An 18,520-nucleotide genomic window follows, 5' to 3' on the forward strand; every position below is an offset into this window, starting at 1 on the left:
ATGTACTTGAAGGAAACTACGACTAGGTTACATGTGAAGGCTGTGTAGGACGTTGGAGTAAGTTTTGCAGAATTTCGAACTGTATAAAGCGTGATATTTTTTTTTAATTTTACATTTATTTTACATTGCTTGTTAGGATTTACCATTTAAAAAGCCATTTATCGTTGGCCATATTTTCAAGGAGGTGTGACCAGGCGTTGCTATCTTCCTTCGTATAGCGAACGACTGTCTGAAATTGCGTTTATATGAATGTGGTTTAAAACCAGTAGGAAATAGTGGAGCAAGTGGAGCGAGTTTATCGTTAATCTTTTATTTTCTAGCCCTGGTTTTCCGTTCTTTTTTCAGACTATTAAAATGTCATATAATCAATGCGCATTTTGTAGTGTGTCCCTATATATTGAAATACAGATCGATTGATCAACATTACATTTCTATATAGTATTCTTGAATACATGGGTTGTGATGATTGATTTGTGAATGGATCATCTTTCAGGATGGTGGGATTCCTGTACTTCAGCAGGTGGAACGTGGTCACATGGAGTGTGCTTCAGACCTCCTCCACCCATCAGTTGATCAACCACATCTCAAAGGCCAATTTCTCCCTACGTTTAGAACCCCTTTCAAGCTTTCATATTTGTCATGGCAGATTCCAACCCCTCCTTAAACACTCTCCTACTCCCTTACAACAGAGGGTCTCTTTCTCCCAGGGTCCCACACAGCCCCAAAATCCAGGCTCTAAGGCAGGACTGCGGCTGAAGACGAGGCTAATTGTTACCCTGCTTTTTGGTGGAGGAATCCTGGGTGCGTGGTGGTATGTTTGGCAGGAGAAACAGGAGCAATTGCAGCAGCAGCGGATGGAGCAGCTACGGCAGGTAGCAGTAGGCCAGGGGAACTTTAGTTTGACTGATCACACAGGTCGTCGCAGGACCAAACAGGATTTTCTGGGCAGCTGGGTTCTGCTCTACTTTGGCTTCACACACTGCCCAGACATATGCCCTGATGAATTGGACAAGATGAGCAGTGTGGTGAAGATTCTGGACCAAGACTCCAGTCTTCCTAAGGTGCAGCCTGTCTTCATCACTGTGGACCCAGAAAGAGATGACGTGGCCGCCATGGAGCGGTACATAAAGGAATTCCACCCACGCCTAGTGGGGCTTACAGGAACACCGGAGGAGGTCAAACGAGCAGGTCAGGATTACCGGGTGTACGCCAGCATTGGACCCAAAGATGACGACGGGGATTATATTGTGGATCACACCATCCTCATCTACCTCATCAACCCAGATGGACTCTTCCTGGATTATTACAACAGGATGAAGAATGAGTACCAGATTGCAGAAAGTGTGCGAAATCACATGGCCACCTCAGACAAATTAATTCATAGATGACCAGGATTTTACGTGTCATCACTAGCCACTTCACTTTAATGTACAACCCCACTTCCCTTCATTAGTAATGGCACTGTGGTGGCAGGCTAGTGATGTCTGTGGGAGTGTTTTAGGCAAAAGTGTTAGATTCTTTCAAGTGATGGTTCTCTGGTCAGAGGTTGATAAGTGAGTGTCTAAAAAATATGACAGTTGCGGGAATGTGTGACAAAATGTTGCAGTGGGATTTTTGTTCTGTGTCAATAATATGTAGACTGTTGAAAAATAAATATTTCCTTTGTTTTGACATGCATTTTTTTCTTTAACAAAAAGAGAGGGGAAAGGTTTGGTCATTTATTTAGCTTACATTTGATTGATGATTGGTCATTACCACGGACTATGTTGAAAACATCATCAACTAGAAACACTAATATTAAGAATATAGAACATTTGTTTCAAATATACTTTAATCTTTGCAAGTGCACAGGGAGACACATAAGTCAAAACTAAAACGTCCTTTTGTATAAATGCAAAACTGGTCATGTGACCAAGCTAAATCATAGAACAGCATTCACAAATGTGTTAAAATAGCATCACTACAGGCAACAGGCATTTGGCTGTTTGTCATTTGACTAGTCGCTGGTAGAGGGGGCGCTGTAGGTATGCAGGCGTTCGTGGGCCCTGTGCTTGCTGATGAGGGTCAGGTTCATTGTGTCTAGAGACTCCTCCATGCTATCGCTTTTGCCTATCTCCACAGTGTAGTCATTTGCCTGGGGGAAAAAAGAGAAAGGGGGAAAAAAAAAAGCAAGTTCTCAGTTAAAAAAAAAAAAAAGCTACTAAAGTTAATTTCTGTGGCACATTGTTTGTATTCAGGTGAAAGACAAAATGGCTAGATATCTGGATATGTTTTACCAACTTAACTCGGAATTAATCTGGCAGGCACTTTTATCCAAAGCAACTAACAGACAAGGGCTGACATAAAATGTATTGATTAGAAAGGAAAGCAAAATAAATTTTAACCCGTTATGCCAATCTACAGTTTGGAGTTGTCCAAGATCACCGGGGACTTCACTGGGTAATTTTTAGACTGAGAATATTTGTAAATATTGATAAATATCAACAAAGAATTGTTTGCATAGATGTAAAATCCCAAACATGTTACACAGATTCACCAGAACTTTGTTACATGGAGGTTGGGGAGAATGACAGAAGTGTGCTCACCAGCTGCAGAGTGGCCAGCATGTACCTGCAGACCTCGTGGTTGTCTTTGCCCTGGACGATGGAGGCAAACAAGCGTTTCTCCTTCACTGTGCTGAAAGACTGGACGATCTGATCTTGGTAGTCTCTAATATCAAAGGCCAGTCGCTCCTCCTGCAGGAAGAGAAGCAAAAACTGCTGAACAAAAACGGATGGATGTTGAAGAATAATTTTCCCCAGAAAAAAGTACTTCAGGCAGTTAACCTGAGAACCACTGAGTAAACATAATTTGGCATAATTAGCTATTGATTATACATGTTTGATGACATTTTAATTGGATTAAAAAAGTAACTTTAATTCACATGACACCTCCTCCTTGAACCATCATCTTATCGTGGTGGAGGACTTTGAGAGGACTTTGAGTGCCCCTGGTAGGGGGTCTCCCATGACAAATTGGTCTTCGGTAAAGGGTGAGACAAAGAACGGTTCAGATGAACTTTCATGGAAGGAACCACAAAGAGTCCGAGTACCCGGTTTGGATGGTTACCGGGGACCCAACCTGGAGCTTTCGCCCATGGGGCCCGGCTGGGCCCAGTCCGAACCGGATACATGGGCTCATCCAACTGTCAATGTGGATTGGGTGGCAGACCAAGGCAGGAGATTGTTTGTTGGGGTTTAACCCGGGGGAAGAGAGGGTAGCTTCCCTGCGCCTTTGGGTCGGGGAATGGGTCCTGACTGTTCTTTGGGCGCCAAATAGCAGCTCAGAGTAACCACACTTTTTGGAGTCCCTGGGATGAGTGCTAGGTAGTGCTCTGACTGGGGATTCCATGTTGCTGAGGTAGTTAAGCAGCTACACAGCGGAGGAGCCCCGGGGGTGGATGAGATACATCCTGGGTATCTCATGGCTAAGGATGTTCTAGGGCTGTCGTGGTTGACATGTCTCTGCAACACTGCTTGGACATAGGGGCCCTTCCGGTGGAGTGGCAGACTGGGGTGGTGGTCCCCATTTTTAAGAATGGAGACCAGAGGGTGTGTTTCAACTATAGGGGGATCACACTCCTCAGCCTCCCTGGAAAGGTACTCCAAGGTACTGGAGAGGAGGGTCTGGGCATCTGGTCAGTATGCCTCCTGGACTCTTCCCTAGGGAGGTATTTCGGGCATGTCCTGCTGGCAGAAGGCCCCGGATCAACCCAGGACATGCTGGAGAATTTACATCTCCAATTTGGTCTGGGAACCCCTTGGGGTCCTGCCAGAGGAGCTGGTGGAGGTGGCTGGGAAGAGGGCTGTCTGAGATTCCTTACTTGGGATGCTGCCCCCGCGACCCGGATAAGTGGAGGAAGAAAATGACGACGAAATCACATGACACATAAAGGCCATGGGTTATGAAGAAAATTGCTAAATGTGGTGCTTACCTCAGCTACCAGATGAGGCTTGATTTTATCCTCCCACTCCTGCACTCTCAGAGACAGTGCAGTTTCTCGAGCATACCTCTCAGAGTTCATCAGGAACTGCTCCTGCAAAAAAACAGAGCCAAGCAGGGATTACAGAGACTGCATGAATCAAGCACACTTAGTTCCATTGAAAACTGAAATCTTAAGCATGTTTTAGGATTTAAACCAGAATTCATAACAAAGGAACAATTGGATTTAAAACACACTATTCATTATTTAATAAGCTATTATTACTCACCACACTCTGCTTTACAAGATCCTCATAGCTAAGTTTACCCATATGGCAATCTGAATAGGAATGGTCAAGAGAACCAACGTAAGAATTTTTCCAATAATTAGCACTGCATATATAACTAGATTTCAAATGATAAATTTACCAGACAAACCAAGACTTGGAACTTCAGGGATGTTTTCAGGAACTGAATCATCCAATACATCAGCAGGATTATCATCAAACAAGTAATCACCTTCAGGAGGGAAAATCACATATTGTTCACTTCACTTTCAGACCTTCAGAAGTCATAATATGACATCATATAAAATTGGGAAGCTTAGTAGCCTACCCTTGCAGAGCTGACAGTCCCTGGGTTTGATACTCACCTTCTGCACCATGGCCTCGTAATAGCTCTGGTGCATCCGGCTCCTCTTGATTTTCCTCTAGTTCTAGAAAGGTCTTTTTCAGCTCCTCTTCAGATACATGCGTACCCTGAGCAGAAGAATTCCCAAAACAACCAAAATTTAAAAAGTCACCATTGGTCACATTTTATGCCCAAATGTGTTTTTATTCATATAGATGAGTGTTAAACAATTTAGAATTAAAAAAAGATGTTTTCTCTCTATTTCTCTCATTCACACACACACTACCATTTTCTTGAGAAAGGTCCTCCGAACTTTCAGTAGTTCCTTCATTTTACTCAAATAAATATAGGTCAGCTCTAGAAGAAAAAAAAGAGGGAGTGGTGTGTTAAAAACATACAATAAGAGCGATACTACATTTCTATTGGTGGATCATTACCTGGATACAGGGGCCCATTTTTCAATTTACGATCAAAGGTCTTATCTACAAACCAAAGAACACTTGTTATGGCAATTTCCAATTAATAGAACAGTTTCAGCAAGTTCTTGTTCAAACGTACAGGCATTTGTGCACCAGGTACTGAAATCTTCCAATTTAGAGGAGCCTTTCCTTTTCCTCTTTCCAGACTCTTCCAATCCAGGTGGCACATTATAGCATTTACCTTAGTAGAAGAAAAAAGAAAACTGTCACAATCATAATTATTAACAATTATTATCATTTATAAGTATTACTCACATGGAAGTGTGTATATAATTACACACATATAATGAAATACATGAAAATACATAAATGAACAAAAATAAATTAATCGTGGATGACTATAATGATCTTAAATTCACAATTTAATCAGACAATAGAAATCAACCATATTTTATATACAGGCCCTCACCTGTCTTCAGAGGTTTATCTTCACCAACTGGAGCATAAGGATCATGCCACTTCCAGGGATCCAGATACTCCTAAATTATGCCATAAGCGCTCAATCAGGAGACACAAGAAGCTTGACAATTAGTAAGGACATGGGTGAAGATGAACCCACCTTTTGTTTTTGTTCAACGGCAATTTGCTGCAGTGCTGGCCTCTCCCTCAACACTGGCCTCTGACTGGGGCTCTAAGTGAATGGGAGCAGAAAAATGTCACGCATCTTTGTAAAGCTACCTAAATATTAGCTGATGTATATAGAACAAGCTCCAGGTGTTCATTTGTCCTCCTTTAGATGTGCAAATGTTAAAGAAAATCAGAGGCAATACGTAAAACTGATTTAAAGTCCCTTATATTAAAGTGATCCTTTGAACTAATTCTGATGGTGACATGTTCCATACTAAGGATGCTGCTATCACTTTGCTTAATGGGTTTCAGCAACTTATGAACTTAAGAGGCAGACAATAAGAAATTTAGTTTTTTATTTCAGAATAAACCCATTTTCCAGTGCAAACATCTAATCGAACAGCCATTATGGACTTCTCTTTTTCAACAGAACATGATGGTGTTTTAGACCAGTTTAATCAAAGATTGCCTGTGATTTTTTTTTTGGTTTTTTAACTCTTTTGCTTTCTCATTTCAGTAATTTATTTTAGAGATTTATGTAAAAACCTGCTGCATTCTGATGATCTTCTCAGGTTCTGCTGTCATATCTATGTCATTGTCCTCTAGGGGCATGAAGGCATCCCCTTCTCTGACATCATCCCCTCCCATGGGTACAATGATCTCTGCTCCAAAACTAGTCAACCCTGGATAAGAGACAGCCAGTGAGCAAACACCTCTAAACGAACATTATTAAAAATATAAAACATCCATTATCTGTAATAGAAAACAGGCACAACTTAGGGCACCAGATAAAGCAGGCATCTCTACTGAGGCTAGCGGCCCTCGTGTTTCATTTGACAATCCCCACAGAAAACGAGAGCGAGCAGAGCCAAGGCCCAAACGAATGACCCCATGGCCGTCCATGGTGAAGATATTCATGCGGAAATCTTTACAACTTCCAAGGACCTCGCCCTGTTGACTGAAAGAAACACAGAAACACTGAAAGTTTTGAAATTGTTTTAAAATTAACAAGACTAAGAGAAAGCAGAATATGAGGGATTCACCTTATCAGGGGGTATTCCTGTTTCTCCACTGACTCGGGTGGTATAAGAGCTTCAGGTGGAATCCGAGATATTTCCACAGCCTGTAATATTATTACAGTTGGGTAATACGGTATGATCAAAACAAGTGCATATGACTGATATTTACAAAGCATACTTTGAATAATAAAGATTTGAATATGAAGGGTCACCACAGCCACCACTACCGTAACAACTACAGCTTCAGGGATCTTCAAATGGAGCAGTAACATCATAATGGACATGTAATGTAGACCATGACAGTGGACTACACTCTGGATTTCTCCAACCCTACAACTGTAGGACTTTTTTTTTTTTTTTCTTATTGGACAAATCATCACAAACCCCGCACTGACACCATTTGCAGGCTCACTCTACCCTGGAATGGGATCCCTCTCTGTATAACACCTTCCCAAGGTTTCTTCCTTTCTTTTTTTCTCTCTCCTAGAGTTTTTTTTGTGTGGAGTTTTTCCTTGTGTGCAGAAGGGTCAAGTGTGGGGGGTGTCAACTGTAGGGCTTGTCAAAGCCCATTGAGACATACTGTATGTGATTTTGAGCTATATGAGAAATAAATGTTGTTGTTTATGGTGATTAAAAACAGCACATACATCAAATGTGTGCTTTAGTCAGATAACATACTCTGTTAGGGTCTGTCTTGATCTCCACTAAGTCAGATCTGGTATCCGTGTCATCATATGAGTCAAACTGCAGGCACATAAAAAAATTTGATTTGCATGAAGACAAGATGGCTACTGATGATAGAGATGTTGAATGGCCCTGTGGAGGTTACCTCAAACCCATCATCATTATTTTGTCCTGCTGTATTCTGCTCCCCACCCTCAACGGCCGCAGCGTTCTTCTCCTTCCTGTGCAATAGGAGAAAAAAAAAAAAAAAACGCTAATGATTCACTGTACAGGCGATGGGTATATTTTAGATGGGATAACCAAACAATATTACTTTTTGTTTTTGTCAGATATGTAGTCCAGAGTTTGGAAAACCAAGTTGTGAAGGAGCTCTACCTGAAAGTCAGGTAAACAGAGAGGACGATCTAATGAGCCACAAAGATAGAATCTCATGAAAAACAATTGTTCTCAAAATTTTATTTAAAGTTACATAAAATCCCTTGTTGCGTCAGATACCTTTTTGCCATAAATACATGTTGTCCCTTGAATAAGCAATGCAGCTTCAGCAAAATTCAACATGGTTTTGCCGCCATCAAACGAGATGCACATCTGGTCCAACTACAGGTAGAAGAAAGAGGACAAGGGGAAAAAAAAGAAAAGAAGTGATGTGATGCTGTCTCTAACTTAAAATAATGGTAATAAGGACACATGATGTACGTTATACATAAAGGGACTGTGGTCAGGCAAAAATAAGTGATCAAACATATTAAACTATGCACTACACAAACTAAGATTCTTGCACATGCATACACAAAGTCTTTTAACAGCTGCTAGAGATGCTCTTTCCATAACATTGGTTTCTTTCACATGCTTGTCCAGTCATATCTTACTGGAGTATATAATATAAGTGTAAAGAAATTAATCACCAAAATTATATTTTGAAATATATCTACTGCAAGAATCCGATTTCTCCACTAGTGATCTGATGTGACGCCAGATGTGAGTAGAGTAGGCAAATATTTTACTCAAGTATGTGTAGTGTTTACTCCAAAATAAAAAGTAGTCAAGAAAGAGTTTTTGCACTGGAGGCAGTCACATCTCACATTTTTCATTCAGAGTCTGTGCTTCCTTATTTATATTTACAGCATTTATTAGACACCCTTATCCAGAGCAACTTGCAATCAGTAGTTACAGGGACAGTCCCCCTGGAGCAACTCAGGGTTAAGTGTCTTGCTCAGGGACACAATGGTAGTAAGTGGGATTTGAACCTGGGTCTTCTGGCGAGCGTGTTACCACTAGGCTACTACCAGCCTATAATGAATTTGTGACGCTGCTTTGCCGCCCAGTTTTAGCATGGTCTAGTGACTGCATGGCTACATCTGGCTACTTTGTTACCAGCTAGGCCACCACTGCTCAATGTATGGGATAAATGCTTATGTAGCGAGTCAAATATTGCCCAAAAGTAGCGACAAATCTACTAAAGTAAAAGTGGCATTGTAAACTTAATCTTAGAGGTAGATTTTAAAGTTAAATGTAACTCGTTAATACCCACCTCTGTGTGACACCTACTATGCAAACACATTAACGTCAAAACTTAGTTCGATCAGGTGCTCATTGAAAGCTTATCTGCTCACCTCCTCCAAATATCCTGCGAGCTGCGAGGCCAAGTCGATGTCCCAGTTCTGAGTCAAGTCCCTGATCGGCTGGAGCAAATGGGCGAAACGGGTCTCGGCTGACTCCATGACGTTTTCGATTCTGCTAAAAACATCAGTAATTGATGTTTGATTCAGCAGGAAACATCAGAAAAATACATAACTATCAGCTTTTCATCACATGAATGGCAAGGTCTACTCTAAGATTTTAAAAACAGTAATGTCTACGTTGCATATGCATGCCGAGTATCATGTTTATAAACATTCATGTTTATACAGAATACTACAAAGTAAACGAATGGGATTTACCTTCGCCAAAATGCTTAAATATATTTGTATTTAATTGGCTTCCTTGTATTAACTGATCTCTAATTAATCTCGAAGTAATAAAAAAATAAGACAAAACATTTAGAGCGCTGTCTGCAAATGCGCGCAATGGCCTTTTTGGTTTTTACCGCGCCGGCGGTAACTACTTCGTTTGGCAGAGTTTAGCCCGTCTCGCTCTGTTAGCGCCACCGTGCGTCGTGGTGTACAGCTGCTCAAGCCTGACAGGAAAAGAATCCATGCTGAAACATTTTAAATATTTAAGATATTGAGTAAAAATTTAGTAAATGTAAGTTCAAAAATACGCCGATCTGAACTGCATTTATTACTATGACATACAATGCAATAGTAACATGATTTACTAATGTAGTCAGGTTTAGTGTAACTTGCTCAATTTGTTGTTGCTGGTGATAAATATTTGAAATAAAAATATATGAATCAATATATCGTTATAATTTTATAATGAATATAATTTCTCGATTGATAAAAGTTTACACCACGGATCCTTTATCAATGATTTATTTTTCTCTTTGTCTCTTTGCATTCAAAAAAATAATAATTTGTTTCAGTATCTCCATTACTTTGATGTTCTTAGGAGGATTTTATTTTTCAATCTATTTTGATTTGATTGGTGGGCCACTGCATCTCCAAAACGGCGGTTTCTGTGGAATATTTCTGGTTGGTACTGGTAAGGATCTACCCTTGCCACCCATGACCTTGTTGGTGCTTACTGATGTCCACTAGGAGTGGAGTGCAGGCTGCTCCGTGTCGTCTGGGCCACTGAAAGAGGTACCGTCGCTCATATTGTAAAGCGAATATTGTCAGTTCCCTCGAGCCTGAAGGTACTGTTCAGCTGCTCTCTTTGCCACTAGATGGCGCAGTCCTCAACGCTTGATCTGCGTAATGAACTCTCCACAACGCTCTCTGTATATGATGAATTCGCTTTCTCTATATATATATATTCTGATTAGTAATAATGATGGTGTGGATGGCAAGTGGTCTCTTAATTTTTCGTGTTTTCCACTCCAAAATAAAATTGTCTGAACTAAATTACGGCAACAATAAATATGAATAATATAATGTCAAAACTGGAGCATAAAATGAAAGAGCAACACGATGTATTCCGTAGAGTATTATGATGGTTTTCATTGTTGACCAAATAATATCAATGAGAAAATAAAAGCGGCGCTTTATGGTGCTTAAAATTATATCCTAATCGTTCGCTTTAATGAGCCCGTGAATAAGTTCAATTCGTTAAATTTAGTCAAAGAACAGAAAATCTTCAGTCCATCTGTCGCTCGCTGCCATTGTGTTTTCCATGAACTCACCAACTCACGTTTCCTCGTAACGGAATTTCCAAGAACCCCGTGTGTGTGTGTGTGTGTGTGTGTGTGTGTGTGAGCGCTTATTGTGTGTATTGGATCTGAAGGAGAGTTTGTACATTACACAAACTAAAAACGTAGCCCAATATCATTTTTTCCTTCTTTCTGACAACAGGATACAACCAATAAAATTCGAGGTTATTTCTGTATATGAACTTTTGGGTTTGTTCTTACAAAAAAATCTGCAATCAGCTGAAACTCGAGATACCATTCATTAGTTTGAACAGTTTTGAACTAACCAAATACTACTGTTCAGGCAAACGCCTAACTAAAATGCGGCTTTCAGAAATGAATCAAAACAATTCACATTTAATACTTTAAGTGAAGATAGGACGAACTGTATCCTGTTGATTTGTTGGTTTGTCAGCGAATATAAGCTAAGCATGAAACGAAATGTTCGGTCCACACGTTCCAAACTTCAGGAACGTTTCTATAACATGTATTATTGGACTTGAGCAAAGAACATTATTTTTGTTGATCAAATGAGTCCGTGTGAAAAAGTTTATAGAAATAATTAGTCAGTTGCTGGACAAAATGTTGGTATGTTACACGTTTAGTCGGCACGAAATCGAACACGTAAAGACTTTATTTTGTTGCGATCAGTCAGTAAATCAGATTTTTAAGGTCGTACCGTAAATCGGCTTGCGGTGGCGTAACAGCGCGACCGTCGCACGTGAATGGAGTGGGCAGGCGTCTCCAGACGCTTACGGGAAGGTGGATTCAGCCAGCGGACGCGACACGGCCGGACGCCGGCGGGGGACATTTGCGCTATACTCACAACGACTGACGCATCCTTTCTTTTGCCTACTTGGGATGCAAAAACAACTTAGTGGTTGTCGCGCTGATTCTGACTCTACGTGAGGAACAAGAAAGCACTTAAGTGATTTTAATAAACGAGGCGTTCGTTCGCCATGTTCTCCTGGTCCGAGCGTCGCGACGATTTATTAGTCGTATTTAGGTGGCTCTACCTTAAGGAGCAGCCGCTTGATCGTACCACGTGGTGCGATTCCTGGAAAGTTCCTGGAAATCGTGCTTTTGTGTATCGGTCGTGTTTATTAGGCATAAGGTTGAAATCGGCCCACGCAGAGGAAGAAGGGCATGCGGCGCGCGGTCCGCGTGGTCTGGATGCGTGTCCTGCTCGCACCTCCGGGAGTGGGGATGGTAGGTAGAGGGCGAGGCTCGCGCCTTTATTTTGTTCGAAGTCGTTATTGAAATAATTGCATATTTAAAACGGCCGTTTGTGGTGTTTGTGGTGTTGGGTTTTAGAAGCACCTCGGCTGCTGGACTGCCGCCATGTGCGTGAGGTCACTGGACTGAACCGATTCCAGTTAAAAAGCAAGGCACATTTCGAGGCGCCTGACCTGGGGACACCAGAATGGACCTCTAGCTATTTAATACACGATTATGTAACGGGTAAGTTATGGTTGCTTTTTACCGTTTCCATAAAGATGATTATGATTTATTTCGCATCCACGGGCTTGGCAACTGTCACTGCCAGTTCTCAGCGCTCCGAGTTCGCGGAACCGCGTTAAGTATCCCTTCCCTTTCCAAACGCGCCCGAGATGCAGCGGATTCGCAGCTCATCCGGGGATGAAGGGATGAAGAGACCCCCCCCCTCGAGGCATGGGTCGCTGTTTACGACGCGCCGGATTTGTTTGTTTGTTTGCAGGCGGGCGGGCGCGCGCGCGACAGCGCTCGCTCACGCATGCGGCTGGAAGGGACCGAGACGGACGGACGGACGGCGTCGAACCTGCCGGACCTGCTGGGCCGCTGGATGCGCGTGGGCGCGATCCGGACTCTTCTCCAATGACCTGCCAGTCATCTGACTCCGGCGAGTCCGTCGAGTACGATAGGAGATCGGAGACCGTGAGCCGGGCCGTGGACTCCGAGCAGACCCGGATTGCTTCGGCCATGAGGGACCTGAAGAACACAGGTAGCCCTCTGTCCTCTCTGTCCTGCCAAAAGAGTTCTTTTTATGTAGATAAATAAACGTGAGACATCTTTTCCAGAATTCGTAATAACTGCACAAAACTAACAATTCAACCAGGGTTCACTTCGGTGTAGTTAGTTATTATATCCTTACTGAAGCTTTTTTATTAATTAATTTTATTAGAGAAGAAGCAGATAAACAATATAATGAATGCTGAGGAAAAATACACCGTTTGTTTTATTAATTAACCCCTGCATCACTACCCCACCCAAAGCAAACTGCGAGAATATGGGAATACAAACAAGCAAATTAAGCAAAATAAGTAAATCGGTAAAATCAAAAATGTAAATCACATTTGGTTTCTGTGAGTAAGCAGGTCAGGGAATGTCGACGGTCCATCAGAATTAAAGTTAGAATTTATTTGTTTTGTCATACACAAAGAGAGGCAAGAGAAAATTATTTTTGAGAAATGCACACATCCAGCTCAAACACTTCATTTCAACAGAAACTATCCAGAAATCATTACAAGACCATGAGGCGTGTGGTGTCCATATATGTGAATATTGGCTTTGGGATTGTCCCAAATTAAATTGAATTTGGCTCAGACCTGAACATGATGTTGTTGCATTTAGGTTAAATGTTTTTAAGGGTCAGGCTTACAGATAATGATGTTCAAAAATATAAATATCTTATATTTTCTACTTTACAAAGTAGGTTTTTTTGTCTTTAGTGTCTTTAAAGGAAAAATGTACATTTCTTGAGCATGACATTTGATGTATTGTCTGGTCAGAAAAACTGAATGACTTTGAAAGTGATCAGAGATGCACAGTCATAGACATAACTAAAACACAAAATGTTGCTAAGTAATCATGAAATAATCCCTTTTCTACACTTCATTAAACCGTCAGCAGAACAGTTCTTGATTGAGTGTCATTTGAGATTCGAAACTCAGCATAGTCTACCTTGTTATGTCTTTGTCTGGGTGCAGGCTGGTACTGGGGCAGAATCAGCGCCAACGAGGCCAAAGAGATCCTCCAGGATGCATCAGAGGGGACCTTCCTTCTGAGAGACAGCTCCCAAAGGGACTATTTATTTACCATTTCAGCCATGACATCTGCAGGCCCCACCAACCTACGCATTGAGTATAAGGAGGGCAAGTTCAAGCTGGACTCTGTGCTGCTGGTCAAGCCCAAACTCAAACAGTTTGAAAGCGTGGTCCACTTGGTGGAACACTACGTCCATCTGTCCAGGACTTCCTGTAAGGGCATCTCCCCCGCTCTTGGCTCCTCCAATGGCGCAGTGCAGCTGCTCCTGACCACGCCCGTGTACATGGCTACACCCTCTCTACAGCACCTCTGCAGGATTGCCATCAACAGGTCTACACGACAGGTACAGGACTTGCCACTGCCTCAAAGACTGAAGGACTACCTGACGGACTATAACTATCATGTGTGATGCTCGGACGTGGCATGAAGGGCTGCCATGTCATTCATCATCTGTACTGTGTATAGTACCTTTTACAAATAACATCACCCATACAACAACACCATGATGTGTGTTCTGACGTGTGGACGTGGCGCTTTACTGGTGCTGTCAGCATCATGAATGCTTTTTTTTCTGCTTCCTGTGTTTGAGACATGGGCGTCCAACACTGTGTACACTTTTACATTTATTTGCTCATTTTTGTACTGTAATCCTAGAAAAGAGGAATGGTTTATGCTGACTTCTTTTCAAACATGAAGACAAGCTCAGTGCTTGAAAATTTTCTCTTGGGTCTCACTTGTATAGTGCCTCCATCTCGACATAGCAGTAAGGGATGGAGCTTCAGATTCCTGATAATGAGTAACATCAACTGGGGACTTACTCAGCAAAGAGCGCACAATTTTCACTTTGAGAAGGAAGGAAAAAGGTTGGGGTTAATAAAGCTTGCCAAAAACAAGCTTTTTGGGCAGGGAGGAATAAAAATCTGACATTGTTTTGTCCTTTCCTTTCTTCTAAAGCTACAGTACAGAAAGATGGACACATTCGTTCCTTTCCAAAATACAAAATACAGGCTTCATTTTTACCAGTACTCAATTTTACTGATTGTTCATTTTGTCCAGAAGACAGAAGTAATAGTAAAATTGAAAGCATTCCATTAACATGCTCACTGAATAATGTTTACCTGAGGATAGTGAGGTTCAGAGGGAGAAACAGGTTCAGTATAACAGTATACTGTAAATTTAGGAAATAAGTTTAGATTGAATCTGTTCAATCTTTTCTTGTCAGTATTAAACAAAAACCAAGTACTGGACAAAATGAGACTATGTCAATAGACAGACAGACAGACACACACACACACACACACACATATATATATATATATATATATATTATAATTAAATCTCATACACACACACACACATATGAAAAAATATATATGAGATCTTAATGATGTCATTAGCTGCTGCACTTAAAACATGATAAATGTCTGGTTTTTTTTTATATTGCTGCGGTCAGTCACAAACACCACAACTATCACCACACTACTTTTCAGGAAACGACCAACTAAAAAACAGTTTCATAGCTTAGAACCTAATGGTCAAAGTTAATATTGTTTATAGTCAGAAACTGTGTATTGTTTAATTGTTTTTTTTTTTTGATAAAATTTTTTTTCATAACAGGTTAATGAAGACACTGTGACTAGTGTGAATTCATTATCCTTCATGAACTTCATTTAGCTACACCCCTGCATAGAACCAAGCAGAGATGTAATGTAAGATATGAATATTTACAGTATATAAAGCTATATGCATATGTGAAGGGCACAATAAATGGATATTTAGAAGCCGAAGAATCCATTGGATAGAGGACACAACGTCAGTATGAAATAAACTGGCAATTTCTTTTCCTCTTAAAAATATTACGGTAGCATAAATCATATTTTGCCAGAGTGATAGGAGGGTGGAATTTGTCACAATAGGAGACAAGCGCAAGCAATTCAAACACATATTTTATCAAAACGTCTTTTTATCTGGCACTTTGACATTAAATGGTCATACATCACAATATCACATTTCATGTTAGATTTTAAAGTTAAATTGTGTGCTGTAGAATTACGACTTGAAATTTAAAATCACAACAATGTAAGAAAGTTAAATCATGACCTTAAGGTCAGTCTTTCTGTAGAATCAGTCCTCACAATGGTTAGATTGAGCACAGGAAACATAATTACAATTTAGGTGGGATGATGCATAAGCAGATGACACAAATGATTTAACTGACTACCCGTTCATCTGCAAGATGTGTTCATCCATGTTTGGTGCAGGAGGAATACAGTGGAGGAACTAATTATTTGACCCCTCGCTGATTTTGTAAGTTTGTCCAATGACGAAGAAATGAAAAGTCTCAGAACAGTATCATTTTAACGGTAGGCTTATTTTAACAGTGACAGATAGCACATCAAAAGGAAAATTGAAAAAATAACTTTAAATAAAAGATAGAAGCTGATTTGCATTTCATTGAGTGAAATAAGTATTTGAGTCCCTATCAACCATTAAGAGTTCTGGCTCCCACAGAGTGGTTAGACACTCCTACTCAATTAGTCACCCACATTAATGATACCTGTCTTAACTAGTCACCTGTATAAAAGACACCCGTCCACAGAATCAATCAGGCAGACTCCAAACTCTCCAACAGACCAAAGAGCTGTCCAAGGATGTCAGAGACAAAATTGTAGACCTGCACAAGGCTTGAATGGGATACAAAACCTTTAGCAAGAAGCTACAAGACTGTTGCTGCAATTGTTCGAAAATGGAAGGAGCACAAAATGACCATCAAACGACCTCAGTCTGGGGCTCCACGCAAGATCTCACCTCATGGGGTCTCAATGATTCTGAGAAAGGTGAGAAATCATCCTAGAACTACACAGGAGGAGTTAGTTAATGACCTCAAAGTAGCCGGGACCACAGTCACCAAGAAAACCACTGGAAACACATTACACCGCAATGGATTAAAATCCTGCAGTGCTCGCAAGGTCCCCCTGCTCAAGAAGGCACATGTGCAGGCCCGAAGTTTGCCAATGAACACCTGAATGATTCTGAGAGTGACTGGGAGAAGGTGCTGTGGTCAGATGAGACCAAAATTGAGCTCTTTGGCATTAACTCAACTCGCCGTGTTTGGAGGAAGAAAAATGCTGCCTATGACCCCCCCCACTGTCAAGCATGGAGGTGGAAACATTTTTCTTTGGGGGTGTTTTTCTGCTAAGGGCACAGGACAACTTCACCGCATTAACGGGAAAATGGATAGAGCCATGTATCGTAAAATCCTGAGCGACAACCTCCTTCCCTTTGCCAGGAAATTGAAAATGGGTCGTGGATGGGTGTTCCAGCACGACAATGACCCAAAACATACAGCAAAGGCAACAAAGGAGTGGCTCAAGAAGAATCATATTAAGGTCATGGAGTGGCCTAGTCAGTCTCCTGACCTTAAACCAATAGAGAACCTACGGAGGGAGCAGAAGCTCAAAGTTGCACAGAGACCTTAATGATTTAGAGATGATCTGCAAAGAGGAGTGGACCAAAATTCCTAAAATGTGCAAACTTGGTCATCAAGTACAAGAAACATTTGACCTCTGTGCTTGCAAACAAGGGTTTTGCCACTAAGTATTAAGTATTTTTTTGTTAGAGGGTTCAAATACTTATTTCACTCAATGAAATGCAAATCAGTCTCTATCTTTTATTTTTTCAATTTTCCTTTTGATGTGCTGTCACTGTTAAAATAAACCTACCATTAAAATTATACTGTTCTGAGACTTTTCATTTCTTTGTCATTGGACAAACTTACAAAATCAGCGAGGGGTCAAATAATTACTTCCTCCACTGTACATTATAGATGGTGAGTGAGTGCCCTTTCAGTCCTATGAGATTTGTAAAATTAGTAAGTATAAAGAACCACGTCAATATTCTTCTCCTTTCACAATTAAAGATTTAGACTTTTTAAAAATAAATGTCCTGGTTAATCTGCAACTCAGCTTTTTCGGGATGGCTGCTGCTGTGCAACTCCTCCACTTTGCTTTCTGACTGCCAGTTTTAACAAAAACAGAAGAAAATATAGGAAGTGGTCAATATATAAGAAGAGGTACAATATAGAGGAAGAGTGCAAAAGGTTGATGTAAACCATGTAAACAGTATAAATACATCTATGCATTTTTTGTATGTTTACATAGCAATAAAAGACACCTTTTTTCTCTTTGCACAAAATCAATGCTCTTTTTACTTTTTTTTTGCTTTTTTAATCTTATACATTGTCTTTCACTCATTTGCACACCTTCACCCAACCTGTTACACATATTTTATGTTAAAGACGTAAAAGTGTAATATTTGGTTATGTTTGCAATATTTGCATATTGGCCTTCATTGTATTCTTGCAACATTTGCAATACTGTGGTCTGTAGCAGTTGCAAAAAACATTTCACTGCATATCATACCGTGTATGACTATGTATGTGACAAATAAAATTATTACTGCTATTATCATTGCTGTTGTTATTGTTTTATTGATGATAATAGAAAAAAATTATAATAACAATATTATTAATTCACCTGAATTAACCAACCTTCTATTACACTTACACTTCAGGGTTATATACATTTACAGCATTTATCAGACGCCCTTTTCCAGAGTGACTTACAATCAGTAGTTACAGGGACAGTCCCCCAGGAGGAACTTAGGGTTAAGTCTCTTGCTCAGGGACACAATGTAAGCGGGATTTGAACCTGTGTCTTCTGGTTCATAGGTGAGTGTGTTACCCACTAGGGTACTACCACCCACCCATATATGAGTACCCAATAGGCAGGAATGATAATTTATCACAGTTGTAGGGGCATGGAATGCACCATGGAGAAAAGCAGTAGAGGAGATTGTTACTAGGACTG

The 18,520-nt window shown here is 40.7% G+C and overlaps 3 protein-coding genes across 7 annotated transcripts; 2 read left to right on the forward strand and 1 right to left on the reverse strand.

The window, feature by feature from the left end:
- On the forward strand, nt 1–1,673 carry sco2 (synthesis of cytochrome C oxidase 2). Its single transcript, XM_028955194.1, has 2 exons — nt 1–57; nt 494–1,673. The coding sequence occupies exon 2, from the start codon at nt 495–497 to the stop codon at nt 1,386–1,388; it is 894 nt and encodes a 297-aa protein (XP_028811027.1). The 5' UTR covers nt 1–57; nt 494; the 3' UTR covers nt 1,389–1,673.
- A 121-nt stretch (nt 1,674–1,794) lies between these two features.
- On the reverse strand, nt 1,795–11,604 carry ncaph2 (non-SMC condensin II complex, subunit H2). 5 transcript variants are annotated; one of them, XM_028955012.1, is made up of 20 exons: nt 10,623–10,646; nt 8,953–9,076; nt 7,835–7,936; nt 7,653–7,714; nt 7,485–7,560; nt 7,334–7,399; nt 6,680–6,759; nt 6,410–6,594; nt 6,183–6,319; nt 5,629–5,700; nt 5,479–5,548; nt 5,149–5,250; nt 5,028–5,072; nt 4,877–4,947; nt 4,613–4,718; nt 4,390–4,479; nt 4,251–4,300; nt 3,974–4,075; nt 2,586–2,735; nt 1,802–2,134 (listed from the first exon to the last, which is right to left on the reverse strand). In XM_028955012.1, the coding sequence occupies exons 2-20, from the start codon at nt 9,058–9,060 to the stop codon at nt 1,997–1,999; spliced, it is 1,812 nt and encodes a 603-aa protein (XP_028810845.1). In that variant the 5' UTR covers nt 9,061–9,076; nt 10,623–10,646; the 3' UTR covers nt 1,802–1,996. The 5 variants fall into 5 exon arrangements, with proteins under 5 accessions (XP_028810846.1, XP_028810845.1, XP_028810842.1 ...); XM_028955009.1 differs by lacking the exon at nt 10,623–10,646 and adding an exon at nt 11,455–11,604 and having other exon boundaries at nt 1,803–2,134; nt 6,422–6,594; nt 8,953–9,073; XM_028955011.1 differs by lacking the exon at nt 10,623–10,646 and adding an exon at nt 9,280–9,537 and having other exon boundaries at nt 1,803–2,134; nt 8,953–9,073.
- Nucleotides 11,373–15,849, forward strand: socs2 (suppressor of cytokine signaling 2). Its single transcript, XM_028955014.1, has 4 exons — nt 11,373–11,837; nt 11,943–12,089; nt 12,346–12,609; nt 13,595–15,849. Exons 1-4 carry the CDS (start codon nt 11,588–11,590, stop codon nt 14,059–14,061), a joined length of 1,128 nt encoding a protein of 375 aa, XP_028810847.1. The 5' UTR covers nt 11,373–11,587; the 3' UTR covers nt 14,062–15,849.
- Nucleotides 15,850–18,520: the final 2,671 nt, after the last annotated feature.

Source organism: Denticeps clupeoides, chromosome 15 (assembly GCF_900700375.1).
Source record: "Denticeps clupeoides chromosome 15, fDenClu1.1, whole genome shotgun sequence".
NCBI classification, from domain to species: Eukaryota; Metazoa; Chordata; class Actinopteri; order Clupeiformes; family Denticipitidae; genus Denticeps; species Denticeps clupeoides.

Bases quoted from the DNA above. Each gene is read 5' to 3' on its own strand.
- socs2 (XM_028955014.1), top strand. From the start codon at position 11,588: ATGTTCTCCTGGTCCGAGCGTCGCGACGATTTATTAGTCGTATTTAGG. The intron at 11,838-11,942 runs GTAGGTAGAGGG...GTTGGGTTTTAG, and splicing joins CACCTCCGGGAGTGGGGATG to AAGCACCTCGGCTGCTGGAC. The intron at 12,610-13,594 runs GTAGCCCTCTGT...GTCTGGGTGCAG, and splicing joins GAGGGACCTGAAGAACACAG to GCTGGTACTGGGGCAGAATC.
- sco2 (XM_028955194.1), top strand. From the start codon at position 495: ATGGTGGGATTCCTGTACTTCAGCAGGTGGAACGTGGTCACATGGAGT.
- ncaph2 (XM_028955009.1), bottom strand. The intron at 4,480-4,612 runs GTGAGTATCAAA...TCCCTCCTGAAG, and splicing joins ACGAGGCCATGGTGCAGAAG to GTGATTACTTGTTTGATGAT. The intron at 2,135-2,585 runs GTGAGCACACTT...TTTTTCCCCCAG, and splicing joins TGCTGGCCACTCTGCAGCTG to GCAAATGACTACACTGTGGA.